Source organism: Colossoma macropomum, unplaced genomic scaffold (assembly GCF_904425465.1).
Source record: "Colossoma macropomum unplaced genomic scaffold, Colossoma_macropomum, whole genome shotgun sequence".
NCBI classification, from domain to species: domain Eukaryota; kingdom Metazoa; phylum Chordata; class Actinopteri; order Characiformes; family Serrasalmidae; genus Colossoma; species Colossoma macropomum.
In genome coordinates this window covers 24,632,589-24,649,764 of record NW_023494803.1, presented here as the reverse complement: position 1 = coordinate 24,649,764, position 17,176 = coordinate 24,632,589, and the positions used below count along the sequence as shown (strand labels likewise).

The window sequence follows — 17,176 nt, the reverse complement described above, 5'->3', positions numbered from 1 at the left end:
AGGCGTCCCGCTGTTACGGGCCTGCTGGACATGCTGCACTCACTGAACTCGCGCAGTTAAAAAGATGATATATATTCCGAACTACAAACAGAAATATTTAGTTGAGCTAATAGGGTTACATTATTTAACACAGAACAACGCTAAAATGAAAGAGGAGTTGATGTGTGTGCGCGAGTGAGTGTGTGTGTGTTTGTGTGTGTGTGAGAGAGAGAGAGAGAGAGAGAGAGAGAGATTTGTCGTCCTGCACCGAATCAATGAGGCCAAATGTTCAGCTGAAGGGTAGCGTCCAGTAATTAGGGGAGCGCGTGCCATCCGGATTATCTCGTTAATTTATCAACAAAAACATTTATCATAATTAATTCTTGGATGAGGTAATTACTATTGAGCGCTTGTGCAACTGGTAGACGAGGCATGTTTTAAGTGACAGATTGAGGGGGAAAACCGTTGGATATTAAAAAACACCCCCAGCTCCTCAGTAATTAGGCTACAGTGAGGGGGCTCCCACTTTAATATTCGCCTCGACTCGTTTGGGAATTTCCACCGACGAAATAGCAATTTGAACAACTTTGTTTTGTCCTTATTGGAATTAAAATAAGATCATCCAGCCTCTTTAATCTAACAGCAGACTAGAGCTTTGAAAACAGGTTTTTTCTTCTTCGTGCATTAGTGATTTCCATTCAGTAATAAAATGAAATGGAAACCAACTGTAGTTCGGCCTGGAAAAAACTTCACGCTCTTACTTTTTTTGATGCCATCCAATAGTTACGATTCAGAGATGTTAGTTTACTTTACCTTTTAACCCTAAAGCACTTCAATTCATCTCTAACTCAAAAATCCAATTAGAGAGGCCTTGAATGAGGTGTTAATGATGACCGAATTCTCCAGCCGAGTCATTAAACACTGTTACCTATCGTTAGTCAAATAGTCCCATTGACATTCACGAAGATAGTAGGGATACTAAAACACATCATTATGGGTGCATTCATTAATTTAATGGCCACTGTACGCCCACTGAGTGGGGAACGATGAGGTCTTCTCGTATTGTTCCCTTTTGCCTCTCGCCAGTAGGGCTTTTGTTATCGGCCTTATTTATCAGACTAACAGCGGCCTTTGTTGCCACAAATGGCCTCCAATCAGTTCCCTTATGCTTGAGACAATTAGCCTGGTTCCTATGCAAATCGTTATTTCTCGCTGTATGCACATTAGAAAGGCTGTGGTTCTGTGCATTGTGGGGACTTGTTGCAATTAGATGTTACATTTTTTTTGGGGTCGATGGGGAGAGAGGGTGAAGGGGGGAGGGATGATGACGGGGTGGGGTGGGGGGTGCCAAGATGAGCCTCGCTCCCTTCACGAGGCCAGCTGGAGGTCCGGAGGAGCTTTAAGAGCACGTTGCGCCGTGGACTGCGTTTATTCCCCGTTAAGACTCCCAGCCTGAGAGGCTCCGTCAGCTCACCGTTGGTGACCATCTCTGCTTGTGTGTGTGTGTGTGGTTTTCTGGGAGCAGGGCTCGCAGCCTGGAGCGAAGAGCAGCCGCAGGCAGCAACCAGGAGAAGAAGAGCGGACAGAACCGAGCTCCAACATTTTCTCCAACTTCACCTCCAGCACCAACTTTAGCATGATGTCGTATCTCAAGCAACCACCTTACACGGTGAACGGGCTGAGTTTAACCACGTCCGGGATGGACCTCCTGCACCCGTCCGTGGGATACCCAGGTGAGCAGAGACCCTGAAAAGAGTTCACTCTGACTTTATGACTGTGGCAAGTCTTACAGTTTCACTCTGTCTTATACATGGATTACGATACTTCTTCTCAGGGTCAATCCATGATCCATTTCATTTAAATTCACAATCCGATCTGTCTAGACTGTCGTTTAACAAATGATTCGAATGGTTTGTTATATTCTTATACCAACAATAAAAAAATATTTTAAACGGGTTAATTGGTATCTTTTAATTCAGATGAGGCGCCAGCGGTTCTGTGGTCAGTTGATCACTAAGAGTTATTAGAAAGTTAAGAAACTAAAGGGAATCCGCATATAATTACTTGAGAAAAAATTCAGAAATCAAAATTAATTATTTAGATATAGTTTAAAAGAATCCAAGTACCTTATTGAAATTAAGATAAAATATCAAAATAAATCAGGCACTTTCAGTCATCAGATTTTCCTTTAACTGTATGGATTAAATTAGGCGTTTTTAAGCGTTTTAAGATGTTTAGCCTGTCGGTGCCTCCGCATGATTTTCAGTGGGATTAGAGAAAAAGTCTGAAACTTTTAATTGTCAAACAAACATTTTCTTTAACTTTTTGCATGAATTAAATAATCAGCTTTAAAAGTATTCTAATTATGATTAAAGTCAGCAAACCTTTTTATTCGTAAGCATGAAGAAGTAAAGAGAGCAAATGTATGTTTGGCGGCTTTCATGCGCCACAGTCGTATTTGATGTTCGCTCTAAAAACAGAAGTGTAAAAAAATAACACATTTTATCTCTAACTAGACACATCAGTTGATTGTGTTCAGTTGGAGACACACATTTTGAGTTACTTTTAACACAAAATGTGTTCAAATATTTCTGTCCAAACATTTTGTGTTGTTTTTAATAAAGATTGTGTTAAATCATTAAATGTGTTAAATCATAAAATAATACGAGACAAAAGTGTTAAGGAAGTGTGCTGTTATTTACACATTACTTTTTAGAGAGTTGTGTTGTTGAGTGAATGGAGCTTTGTATGAATGCTGTTCTGATGGCCATTCTGCATATATATGCATACGTTGTTGTTATTATTATTATTATTATTATTATTATTAGAGATACATTGTCTTTATAATTGCTATATCTATATCGTTCATCATTTTTATAGATTCCTGAAAGTCATTATTATTATTATTATTATTATTATTATTATTATTATTATTATGTGACTGATTTTGTTTTGTTTCCCCTAAACAGCTACTCCTCGAAAGCAGAGGCGGGAGAGGACGACGTTCACCCGCGCCCAGCTAGACGTGCTCGAGGCGCTGTTTGCCAAAACGCGCTACCCGGACATCTTCATGCGCGAGGAGGTGGCGCTAAAGATCAACCTGCCTGAGTCCCGCGTACAGGTCAGTAACAGAAACAGGGAGAGTGAACTGATATTTGCATATCTGCGCTGGAAAAGATGTGGAACTGTTGAAATGTGATGTTTGCCCTAAAGTGCTCGGATTTGAGGTGCATTATGTGTTTTTACTGGGACTCTTTTGCTTTTTGAAAAGCAGAGACTCTTTGCTCGGCTTGAATGCCTGTATTATCCTGTTTAACGTGTCCTCCTGTTTTTTTCCCAGGTTTGGTTCAAGAATCGCAGGGCGAAGTGTCGCCAGCAGCAGCAGCAGCAGCAGAACGGCGGCCAGAACAAGGTGCGTCCGGCCAAGAAGAAGAGCTCCCCGGCGCGTGAGGCCAGCTCCGAGAGCGGCGCAAGCGCCGGCCAGTTCACACCGCCCGCCAGCAGCACCGTGTCTGCCGTGCAGGCAGCCGCGTCCACCACCACAGCATCGGCGCCTGTGTCCATCTGGAGCCCGGCGTCCATCTCGCCGCTGCCGGACGCGCTCTCCACGTCTTCGTCGTGCATGCAGCGCTCCTACCCGATGACGTACACCCAGGCGTCCGGCTACGGGCAGGGCTACGCGGGCTCCGCCTCCGCCTACTTCGGCGGCGTAGACTGCGGCTCGTACCTGGCGCCCATGCACCACCATCAGCTGTCCGGCCCGGCTTCGGCGCTCAGCCCCATGGGAGGCGGCGGAGGCGGCGGCGCGGTGAGCGGTCACCTCAACCAGGCGGCGGCCACGCAGGGCTACGGCGCCTCGGGCCTGGGGTTCGGCTCCGGTGCCGACTGCCTGGACTACAAGGAGCAGGCGTCCTCGTGGAAGCTCAACTTCAACGCCGACTGCTTGGATTACAAAGATCAGACTTCGTCCTGGAAGTTCCAGGTGTTGTGAGAGCGAGGAGCGTCCAAAAAAACAACAACAACAGCAAACAACAACAAACACTGAGACACTAAGATCATAATAAAAAAAGACGACACAACAGACACCACAGACCTGCCATGCTTCCAAAACACTTGTACACAAAAACAAATTGAAAGTGTTCCGTGCTGCGTGAAACTAAGACGGATGGATGGATGGTGCACTGACTCACAGGTGTGCGTGACACGGTCATAAAGTCATTATGAACGGGCTGTGCGACCGCAGGCAGTCGTTGAAGGAAAAGAGTCCAAGTGAATCTGTAATAACTTAGATCACAGCCACGGAACAAACCCTCACCCGAGAAAAAAACAGAAGGAACACAAAAAAAAGAAAAACGAGAACCATCCTAAAGGTTAAAGGACCCAGTGTTTGGGTGAAGTGTTTGGTAAGGCAGGTTCCTCTAAAGCCTCTTACAGCTCGCCGACCGGTTTCCACGTTGGCAAGACGAGAGACACTTCCATCAGGACGATGAAAGAGAGAGAGTGAGAGAATGAGTGTGCGTGTGTGTGTGTGTGTGTGTGCGCGTGCGCGCCCGCGCTGAACGCCTCCCGTGGCGACCTGGATGCACTACTTTATTTAAGAAAAAAAAGTGTTTATAAGGAATCAATATGTAGTTTTTAAGAGACAATCAATGTGTGTCTTCTATAAATGGTACATATGTGTTTTTTTTATCTGTGCTAGCCTTCGAAACTGTGATCTGTTGTAACTGTATGCAATTTGTGAGCTCCCTCGCGAACCGCGAAGACTCGGCTGTGATTTTAATAGATTTTTCACGTTTTTTTTTCCTCCTTTGAAGAACCAGTACGGCAAATGATATTAGTCACTTATTGGAATTGATCGAAGCTGGACCTCTACAAAGACCAGTTCGTATGGACACTGGAGAGCTGGGGGCTCTGTGGACTGGCTCTCCACTGGTCTGCAGCGTCCTACCGTCCGCGACCTCCAATGTGGATCTTAAACTTGTCTGGAGTGCTAATGTGGTCCCACCATTGCAGAGAATATTAATAAATGATTTCAGATCTGACTCCATATTTAAACGTATTCAGTCTGATTGGAGGGCTTCAGAACATGTCTAATCGCATGTGTGTGTGTGTGCGTGTGTGTGCATTTAAACGGTTGGACGCTGGAAAGTTAAACTAGTGTAGAATAGTTTACTTATTATGGCGAATTCTTTTTTTAATTGACTCGTTTAAAAAAATAAATTAAAAAAATCGAATTTTGTGTTTTCACCAGGAAGAATATAGATTAGTTTTGCAGCGTTGAAAAAGATGTAAAAGAGTAAATTTACCTAATTTTAAAAATGTATTTGTATGAATTGGTCTTATATTGTCGAATAATCTGGAGATACATTTAGTTAAACAATAAAAAATAGCGTTTTGTTTGGGCGATAAAACCAATTATAAATTAACAGTAATTCCGTTAAATCCGTTTTTTAACTGTAACATTTTTACGGCCACCTTGAAGCGAGCACAGTTCAGTTTTTGCTAATTACATCTCCACCTTAACTTGCTGCATTTCGTCCAGAGTTTAAGGAGATTAAGACTTTTCCGTTTTTTTATTCTGTTGTACTTTTGTTCTTTGGTAAATTGGGTTGAACTCTGCAGGACGTGTGAATGTAAACAGGTTTAATCTGTAATTCTAGCTTCATTCAGACCGACCTGAGGAGGAATCAGTGAACTTTGTCTTCGTGTTCATTTTGTAATTGGCCTCCTACAAGTGGAGGGTTGAGTTAAATGTATTTTTCTGCTGGTATTTGATTTCTGTCTGGGTTTCCGCCGCCGGCTCTGCGCTCTTTTCTCTCTGAGCGCTGCGGCAGCAGGAATGCGCGCTTTGGGAAAGTCGCACTAATCCCAGCCTCAAAGAGCAGAGCGGCTAATCCCGATGCTCCACTACGGCCTTTCCTCGGGCCAGGAGGCAGAAGACAGGGTGCATGCCTCCTCCTCCTCTTCCTCAGATTCTTCATCATTCGGCTCTTTGGCGGCGACTTCACAGATACCATTTCATAGAGGAGGAAAAAATGCTTCTATTATTGCCTCCATCTGTTAAAAATGAGGTGCCCAACACATCATGAATAAATAAATACAGGGGAAAAAGTTATAAAATTATATTAATAGAAGAGTTAAAAAAATTCTAAACTAATTGAAGAACAATTAGCTGTAATTTTACAAGAGTTACAGGCCACAGTGAGATTTGATCCAGATAAAAAACACATTTCTTAAATTGTTCCCCTTATTTTAACTAACTCAGCGGTTAACAGGCTGTAATGTGTCTTGGTGTAGACTATAACGGATCACCTCGGCTCTTCTCTTTACTGTAAGGTTACAGGCTATAATGTGGATTGATGTAGACTATAATAAATTATTGTTTTTATTTTCTATCTTTTTTTTTAATCAAACAGGATTTTAAGAGTGCTGCGGGGACAGAGCCCCCCCTCAGTCCTCAGCGGCTCGGGGGTGACTCAGAGAGGGGCAGAAAGTCTGTGTAGGACTTAAGGCAACCGGTGACTCGGTGGTTAATTTCAGTCTAAAGGCCCGAGCTGAGCCGTAATTGCGGGCGTTGGAGGAAAGCAGAGCAGAGACGCGCTGAGATTCGCCACGGCCTCCTTCAGAAACTCACAGCAGCTGAACATTCAATTAGCGCCCTTGACATTGCCAATAATCTCCCTTTCATTCGCGTCCTGACTGAAGACGCCGCGGTTAAAAGGACGGCTTGAAATAATCGAAACATTTAGACGCGGACTGGAGAGAATCGACCGTCTCATTTCCTCCAACACGGCGAAGAGAGGAGAACAATCTTCACCAATGAATTTATTTTTCAGGCACGAGAAATGATCTTTTCTCACGAGCCGACATGCATCTCAAATATTGTCAATTTTTTCACAGTCAATTAAACTCTCTCTGATTCTTTAAACTCTAACGGAAAAAATGTTAATGCAGCTTGATGCAGTCACGTGCCTGCGCAGTCTAATAAAGCTGGACAGTGAACGCAGTTAACCTATAAAACGACCGCAAAACGACACGCAGCCTAAATGTGAAGAGGGACCCGTTTATACAGTAAACAGCAGAACAAAGGCGTTTTTACTTAGAGCCAAACTGCACGCGTTAATCGGCGTCTCCTCCAGTCACGTGACCAAAAATCATCCAAATAAGTAAATACATACATACATAAATACGTAAATACATAAATAAATATAATAAATTCAATAATAAAAATAAATACGCTTAAAAATGTTGCTTTAAATTTACTCCATTTAAATGTGTAGACTGGATTCACATGAACGAAATATATCAATATAATTACTGTCATTGATGTCATATGTTTCATTTGTGTGGGAGCGATGTGCACATCTGAAACGTACATTTTCAGTGTAAAAATATTAATATGATCTATAAATATTGTATCTACCATAATTGGGGATCAGGTAGATTTAAGAGATCCATATTGATTTATACATATTAAAATAATCCCACAGTGTTAAATATATGCCTGCTTTTCAGTTAATTGTTGGAATAATTTAATGTCCTTCTGGGCATAAAAGGCTTCCGCTTGAGCTCCAAAGATCCGCAGCACTCTTTCATACAAGCTAATAAAATCTGTCTTTTATGAAAATATCAGCATTTCAGTGGAATCTCTTAATGATTAAAACTATGATGATCTCAGTCTGTTAGGTTCCATATTTAATCTCAGGTCCTGATCAGGCTCTTCTAAAAACATTTGTTTCAGTAGAAATTGTGCACATGGACTCGTACAGCTCATCATTAGCCTGTATGTTTTCTATAATGAAGCTCCTGGGAGTCAACACTAGCGCAATATCTGCGCAGATGTCCTCAGATAAATCTAAGTGTTTTTCTCGCTGACCATGTGTGGATGTTGAGCTTTCAGGCCCGGTGTCTATATTTCTTTATACTGTGATCCAATTTTGTGACTCGGTAACTAAACAACAGCTTCTAACTTCACAGAGTGGAAACTGACTTACGAATTAGAAATGCCCATCCTGTTATAATTCTCCCTTAAACAGAGAGCAGCAGCTTGGCGGTGTCCGTCAGGGTGAGTAAATAGTCGGTCTATGTAGGTCAGCTGCGACAGTTAGTGCCATTGTGATGAGACAGACAAGCAACAGTTAATTGAATTTTTCAGTGACAGTTAAGCGAAACTGTACCGTCTCCCCTCCCCGCACAGAGCTGAGTCCAGCAGCACAGAGCCAGCACGCCGAACATAACGAGCCCATCGCTTAGTTAATGAAGTACGTACAACATTGGAAACAAATAGTGCTTTGAATTTACACAAGTCGAATGTGTCAATCAGGAGAATATGAGTGCCCTCTTAAAATATATGAGTTAAAAAAAAACAACAAATTCTGTCAGACACACCAGTTGGAGACACACATTTTGGGTTACTTTTAGCACAAAATGTGTTAAATTAGAAAACAACATGACACAAAATGTGTTAAAATGTGTATTGTTATTGAACACATGAGTTTTTTAGTGTACATCAATACAATGTCTGCCTAAAAGGCATCAGTTGTGTTGATGTAACATTTGTTTCACCTGCAGCCGTTTATTTTTCCATGCTGACTGATTTCCAATTATGAGTTAATTGAAACTCAAACAAAAAGCAAACGGATGGAAGTAAACGGAATGAAAGAAGTGATATCACAAAAAAATCGAAATTATTTTTTTCAGAGTGTAATAATCTGCCTAATCTAAATATCGCGCGACCCTGACTTCACACCCTGCACTTTTCTGCTCTGTCTAAATTGTTTAATAGAAGCAGCTGAGAATGGCAGTGTTTGGCAGAGAGAAGCGCCTGTCTGCGCTGTAAAACTGATTTAGACTGTTTGTGTTATCGCAGCCTTTCCTCTATTGTCAAGTCAGATTAGATCCACCAACGTTATTCGGGAAACATCATCTGAGTTTTAACGTTGACGTTCAGTTACCTAAAATATTTAAGGCAACAATGTTACTCACCTATTTAAGTTAAAACGAAGTTTTTTTTTTTGTTTTTTGTATTTTTACAGTGACTCGTCTGATTTGTGAACCGGGCGCTGGGGGGGTCTCAGACAGCAGACCCTCCCTGTTCACTCTTGGCCGTACATTTTTTAACATCGATCTCGGCCACACAATGGGATTCTTCCAGGGGTTACAGCTCTGAACTTGTTGTTTTAAGAGTGCACAAGTCACCCTTAGATCAGACCTGTCCCGAACCCGGGGCCTCCATTCCTGCAGAGAGCATCTTTCTTTTTTAATTAAGGGCAACGCGGCCCTACAGTAACATGTGGGACGGGCAGACGCCGGGCTAATCCGCACCCCGCCCTGCCCAGTGCTGGACTCAACAATGTGCCTCTGTTCTTTTAAGCTCTCCCGGCCAGCTATCGGCCAGCCTGCTTTCTTGGTCCACACGGGCTTCTCCAAGTCCTCGCAAGGTGCAAGTCATGAGCGTTAGAGCAGCGCTGAGCAGGGCCAACGGCTCACAGCCGTGCAGTACAGACTTAGCACGCACTACAGCAGCTAGAGAGCAAAGAGAGAAGAGAAATCTAGTCAAAGACGATCAAAATAAATCAGTCATCCAGGATGCAGCACTGATTATCGAACATTTTTGAGTAACTTATTATATATATATATATATATATATATATATATATATATATATATATACACACACTATTACTTTTAACACAAAATGTGTTGAAATATTTCGTTCGCCAGTTACAGATAACACATTTTGGGTTACTTTTAACACAGAATTTGGTAAATCAGAAACAATATGACACAATAAGTGTTAAAATGGACAACACAAGTTAGTGCGTTGTTGTTAATACCTCGTTTGTGTTTATACTCTCAGAAAACTGACTGGGGTGGTCTCCAGGACCTTTAGTTAGGAACATGACTGCACCATATTCCATTGCAGTTATATTTTAAGTTGCATATGCACCCTGTCTTGTCTCCAGGCTTTTTAGTTTACTATTCTGTTTAAAAATGTTCTTTTGTGAACAAAACGTTTTAAGGTTCACAGTTTGACCTTAAAACCATTGTTGATCCTTTGAAGATACATTTACCCTGTTTGTACCTTGATGAAGAAAACATGTACATCATGTACAGTACCATATACATAAAAGTGTGGCCTTTAAGATATCATGGTCGTTGAGTCATTAATTCACCTTTGGCTGAACCACAGCGAAGCTCACGGCAGCTCTATACCTTCTTAAACCAGACTGGATCTGCATCCGCTGCTCTACTGTGCGCCTGGAATCGCCGACGAGGCAAAAGATTTGAACCTGTTTAATGGCCGCATCCAGAACTCCAGATCTAAAACCTTTTCACTTTTAGTAGATTTTCATGCGCGTTCTTTGGTCGTTGTTTATCTCTAGTCTGTCCAATCACATTATAATCATGAATACGATTAAATAATAATAATAATAATAATAATAATAATAATAATAATAATAAAAGGGCCTGCTAAAAGCCCTAATCAATTGAACAGCAGGGTTATCTGGTTGCACATACTTATCCAGGCTAAGCTGACTATGTTTTTGCACTACTTATTTAAGTTTGTGACATCATCAATGAATTTGGTAATCTTGTCAAAGATTAAATTAAAGGGGTTTTCTGCCCGTAATAACAGATTTAGATGTTTTAAAAATGAAGTCTAAAGGGATTGGGCTAAGCGCACTAAAAAGCATGTGATTTTAATTTCTCCGACCGCTCACACAAATCTGTGGATTTGTGGAGATCCGATACTGATAATATAGTGCTAGCAGCTTGACAGCTCGGATGGCTGATAATGTACAGGCCACACACACGGTCTCTCTCTCTCTCTCTCTCTCTCTCTCTCTCTCTCTCTCTCTTTCTCTCTCTCTCTCTCTCTCTCTCTCTCATGTATTACAGTCACCTGTTGCTTAGTGTATTGCCTGTTTTAACTGAGACAGTTTCTTGCCTGAGAAACGTGCAGCATTATTCTTTAATAAAAACCCCTGAATAGAGTAAGTGGTCCCTGCACTCCTCCTGTTGGGCCTTTGATATTACTCTCTTGCCTCCAAGCAGAATAAATGTGAACATGCAAAACAGGCCTCCTACCATTAGACAGAATGCTGTTTGGTTGAAATGGTGGAAAAAAAATTCATAAGCTGCTTAAGAGGTCTCAACATATGCTGCGCTGAAACTGCGTGTCATAGCTCCGTCCACTGGTCACTTAATACCTAGTTAGCTAATGCGCACACAAGGTCTTCAGTGAGAGTCCATTTAGGCCCCCAGTGAGACTATAAAACTCATGGATTATGCTGGATGGAACAGCTACACAACATCTAGCCTATTTCCTCTGTTAGAACATTAATGAAAAATCTCCATAAGGAGACAAATGGAAATACTTTTATAGAGGATTATTGGACTCTAATGGTGTGCTTTTTTTCATGGATGCAGGAGTGTTAAGAGCAAAATGGTAGTCTAATCCCAACCATGGGCAAAAATTCCAAGAACCAGGGAGTATGACGACCAATATGAACCACATTACTAGACTGAGCTACACTGTTAGAAATAAAGGTTCTGTGCAGGTACATTTTTCGTTCTTCAAGGTACAAATTATGTAAATGTACCCACAAAGATACAACAGTGGTTTTAAGGTCTAATTGTGTGCCTCAAATAAGGTGAAAAGTACATATTTGTACCTTTTCATAACCAAAAGTATTAAAACAGAACAATAAAATAAAAGCCTGGAGACAAGACAGGGTGTGTGGAGCCAATACAACTTAGAAAATATAATTTCAATGGATTGTGGTACAATTATGTTCCCTGACTAAAGGTACTGAGATGTACCTTTGAAGGTACCACCACAGCGACAAGAGGGGTACTGCCCCAGTGACAGTTTCATACCTTTTTTTCTGAGACTCTATATTGAGTGACAAAATATTTTTCCACATTTTCTAAAACCATGTTAAAGTGAAAGTATTGTTTCTTCAATAAAAAAAAAATATCATAAGTACAACTTAAAGTTAAAAAGTTTACTCTTAACTAGAGTCAAAAAGTATCAGGTCAAATAGTCCATAATAGATCTACAATGGAACTTCTTAGTATATCCAGCATATAACTGCACAGGAACTGAAGTCACCAGCATAGAAGCTGAAGTATGTTAGTTTTCCTCTTTTTGGGATATTTTTTTGCCAACAATAAAATATTAAAACTAGAGGCAATAGCAGAACAGAACAGGTACTTAAGCATCAGCACAGAAGAAGATAATAAGAAGGAGCTCAGTTTGAATGACTGAAAATATTTGAGAATTGCAATCAGGTAAGTAAATATTAGTAAGTATACCCACATTTACTACTAAGCTCTGACTACAATTACTATAGTAATGTGCAAAGAGACTGACCTTCATTTATTTCATTTCCAGTCAAAACAGACATTAAGCACAAGCTGTTCATTATTCAGGAGATATTTCTGAGAAGACTGGATATAAGACAATCCACTTGCATAAAGAAGAGAAAGTCAAAGAAAAATAAGTAGAAAAGTAGGAGTTTCCAAAAGCAAAGTTAAATTAAAAAATGAGTAAAACATACAGAGAAAATGGGACTCCTAAAACCGTGCGAGACTTGATAGACCACCAAACATCAGATAAACAGCACTTACAGCTTTTATCTTAGAGAGAGGAGAAAATCAAGCTGCACTCTTGGTTTAGATTTGAAAAACTCCACAGGTGTTTCGGTCCATCCTTCCACTGTAAGAAGACAACTTAATGCTATGGGTCTGAAAGGATATGTAGCTGTCAAGAATATATAAAATCACATAAAGAAGCTGCTGGTCTTCTCAGAACAATGGACTGACCACCCCAGAGTTCAGACTTTAGCATCACTGAATGTGTCTGGGATTACTCCAATCATGAGAAGCAAAAAATGCAACCAACATCTAAGACTGAACTTTGGAAAAGTATCCCTGCAGATTTTTTATTTATTTATTTTGAAAAACTGCAAGCAAGTCTATTGAAAAGAAAGGAGGCAGAAATGAGGCCAAAGCATGAATACACAAAATACTAGAAAATAGTTGTTAAGGCTTCTGTGTAATGTTCTGTTAAATATATGTTTTTTCTGGTGCTGAAAAAATAAATAACTTGTACTTAATGGCCTTTTTGACTGAAAATGATATAAAAGGTTTATATCTGACATTTGCACAGTACTGTATGTTTCCTAAGGCTATAGTCTTTAGTCATGTGTTATCACTTTCTCATGGCAATGTGATGAGATATTGAAGGAGTAGCTCTGTGCCACCCTCCAGCACAGGCCCACCGGGCTGCATCATTAGCCCAATTAGGCAGGTGCAGAAGAGGAGGTCTTACCAATCATTTACCTTTCTAACGACCTCTCACTTACTCTTAATCTCCTGCAAACAAGATGCACTTGTGAGAAAATGTAACAGAGAGTGCAAATTAATTAGCCGAAACCATGAGATTATAGCTTTGAGACTCCCCTGGATGGACAGCAGTGGGTTAGAAACCTGAAAATTAAAGGAAATTAGGGCTGAAGGTGTGGGCTTGCTCAAGTGGGATCATGTGATCAGTTTACCACGGTAATAAAGTCTGGCTCTTTGTGCCTTAGAGTTAGGCCTGTTTTGCATGCCCCTTTTGTGACCTTTCGAATAAAAAAATTCACATTAATTTACTTTATGCCTTATTTATGCAAAATGGTATAAAGCAACACAAGTCTGACTAATTTGTTGTTTATTTAAGGCACTATTTTATTATTTGTTGTTTGGCCAATGCCTGATAGACTACCTTTAAAATGTGCCTTGTTATGGGTTAGGCTTTTGATTTATGAAGAATTATAATGTATTGGGGTGCTATTGATGATAATGATTAATTTTGTGTTTATATTACCTGGAAATACACTCACTCACTGTGGCTCACAATGTAGTGTCAAATATACCTACTGTTACACATATTTATTGGTATTATAAAATATAAGATTCTACTCCCTCTCTCCACAAGTCCATCGTCTATTTTTCCCCCTTGCATCTCAGGTTCCAGCTTTAGACAGTGTAATTAGTCCACAGGCTCCTAATTGTTTAGGGATAAGAAGATGACCTGCTCAAGGGAATACTTCATTATCCTAATCAAAGACAAGAGAAATCTGAGCACTTGATCATGCATGTGAGGGTTTGGTAAGAGTCAGAATCACTGACCTCAGAGCCAGCAAGGTTGCCTCAGCCAGTTAAAGCTTTCTAAGAATGTTTATTATTGCATCAATCATTTTCCTAAGATATGAAATGTCAAAACAGTAACTATACATGATCATCTGTGCATTTGAAGACAGGGAGGTGGTATATATGAATAGTGTTAGTTAGACATTTTACACATTTTACCTTTATTTAAACATATTAGCCATTTTCCTCCATTTTGGTCCAGTCCAAATGGACAGCACCACCAGTTTATGAGCCAAAAGGGGAAAAGAGACAGACTGAGAAGCCAGTGTGCTGCCGTGCAAACCTGAATGCCTGAAGTGAAGCTAATGTCTGCACAGCTCAGCGCTGAACTCTTTACATCCAATAACTGCAATAATAAATTATAATAATTCATTTTTTATAGATGATTTGGTGGCAGTGGAATCAGCCTATCTGTATTAGTATAATTGCTTTAAAGAAACAACTATGATTTTGTCTATGATATAAAGATCAAATGCAGGCAAACTTACTAAAAGCCTTCAATGATACTTTCAGACCAAATCAATCCTCATGCCCTTATTTTTCTGTACATTCAAGAAAAACAGGACGTCATGATGGTAAAAGCATCATAAGACAGGCTCATCTTCCTCTACATCTCTCTTCTTCCCCACGGTCAGTCTTTTCAATCAGTCACTGCTCACCATCACTTGACCCACCTGTTTGGTGTACAGACTGGGCACTGGAGACAGCGCGTGCCACGCCAGCCGCTTGGCCACCGGTTATTATCCCACCCAGACAAAAGGGGTATTTAGGCTGGGCCGCACAGCCCCAGGGCAGGCAGTGGATCTTGGGAAAGAGTGGGGGGGGTTAGGAGAGGGTATTATGGAGCAAATCTGGCAGACTTTAGACTACCAGACTGGCTCCTGATGAGTGGCGTGTCTTGTGGGCAGCTGGGCAGCAACTTGTTTGTATGTAAAGGTGCAGATGATGACGTGTATTTACAAATATAAGTTTTTGTAGTAAGTGTTCATATTTCCACAGGAACAGTTTTGGACTCTTGCTATGCATTAGGGTAAAGCAAAAGTACTACAGAGAACATTTAACACTAAGGTTAACATTAGTTTATTCAAGCTGTAAACCTCCACAGGGCAACAGACCTCTGATGAAGCGTTGTCATTTTATAGTTCGGCCCATAGCCTTATAAGATGTTATAGGAGAGGACCATGTGTTGTTTTACCAGTAAAAGGAGGTTGTAGAAAGTATTAAATGCAGGGGTGCCAATAATTATGGCACATGTGGTTTTGTTAAAAACAATTATTTCTTGATGAGGGACTTTTGTTCCTCAGAATGAATTTATTTCAATTACAAGTTGGATTTTTCACATTTTTTCAGATATGAGATTAAGCGAATTCACCACACATGAAATTCTTACAACCCTTTTTACTCATCTTTACCAGAGGTGTCAATAACTGCAGAAGGGACTGTATTTTATTTACTTGACATTATTTTACTTGATACACTCAGCCCATGATTCGGTATTCCAACAATTTTTTGAACCTGTTTTGAATTATTTGAAATGTTCAAACAAAGAAAGATGATGACAACTTATGTTATTGCACAACTAACTATCCCTAGAGCTGTAAATCAGGAGGAGTGTTGGAGCAGGTTGTTGATTAATGTGATCATTTGCAAACTTTGCAGTAGATGGCATAATAGATAACACCCATTATCAATGCACTGTCTCATCTCTATGATGCACATTGTCAGAGTTTTGCATTGTATATCACAATGCACCATTACAGCCCTACACGATATCTGTAGTAATATCTGTTTTTAATGAATCTGTGAATGAAACATTTGAAAATTTAACTACTTTGAATTTTTTTGGGAGGATATGGACTTCTCTCATCGATTCTCTTGAGAAGCTTGGTTGTAACTATGTTAACCTGTATAGAGGATGTACTTTAGCCTGGCTAACTCTCACTGTGAGTTGTTTATGTGCTTCAAAAGGTTCCATTACAGGCACCAAGAGGGTATTTGGAATAATATGGGTATAAATTCTGTGACTTACTCACACAATTCAGTAATCATGAAGAACTTATGATGAAAGGTAACTTCCATTTCAACATCGATCATGATCATGATGAAGGAATATCAGATGACAGAGAAAAGATGCTGAGGGCAATGCAATAGGAACATGGCCAAAAGCATAACATTTCACTCCGTGTTAGGTTGTGCCCTACACTTCACTAGTTACAATAGGAATACTGCTTTGCTACATGTCTCCTCACTTAAATACTCCACACAGACCAGTAAGCTTTAATAGTGGCCTTGGCAGTTTAAGCTCCAATTTAAAAAGCTGATGTTGCAGTAGTGCATATTTATAGTGGGAGCCTCATGTCACATAACTGATTAAATGCACAGCAGCTGTTAGCTTGATTATATGCACATAACAAATATATTTGACTAAACACTCAGAAAAGTACAGATCCTGATCAGAATTGTACTCAAGTAAGTGTAACTGAGCAAATGGAAGTAAGTATACCCACCTCTGCACTTTATTACTATGCACTGACTACATGTCTGGGCAGTCAGAGTAGGTGACCACCTTCATTTATTTAACTTCCAGTCAAAATGGCCAATAAGCATAGATTATTTATTTTTCAGTGTAATGAAAAAAGAAAACACATTTAACACAAAACTACACAGAAGTGCCAACAACTGAATAATATTTCTGATTTATAGATATTTTAGTCTCTACTTTTTGCCTTTATTATAGCTTCCATACATTTTGGGAGAATTGCTTTCAGTTTTTCAAAAAAATCTGCAGGTATATTTTCCACACCTTCAAAGTTCAGTCTTAAATGTTGGCTGCATTTTCTGCTTCTCACGATCCAAATAATCTCAATTACAAATTTAAACTCATCCATAAAACCTTACACCACATTTCAGACATCCAGTTTTGATGGTCTAGTGTAATTGTTTTTTTTACTGTTTCCTTTCCTCAGTAACGGCTCAGACTTCTAGCATCTACTTG

At 40.2% G+C, this 17,176-nt stretch overlaps 1 protein-coding gene across 1 annotated transcript in view; it reads left to right on the top strand.

Annotated features, from left to right (window-relative positions):
• otx2b (orthodenticle homeobox 2b) overlaps positions 1-5,026 on the top strand; it is a 5,903-nt gene extending 877 nt beyond the window's left edge. The window contains exons 2-4 of the mRNA XM_036594106.1: positions 1,505-1,712; positions 2,949-3,100; positions 3,320-5,026. Coding sequence (XP_036449999.1) covers positions 1,616-1,712; positions 2,949-3,100; positions 3,320-3,970 — 900 coding nt within the window. The 5' untranslated portion in view covers positions 1,505-1,615 and the 3' untranslated portion in view covers positions 3,971-5,026. The remainder of the gene's footprint in view (positions 1-1,504; positions 1,713-2,948; positions 3,101-3,319) is intronic.
• Positions 5,027-17,176: the final 12,150 nt, after the last annotated feature.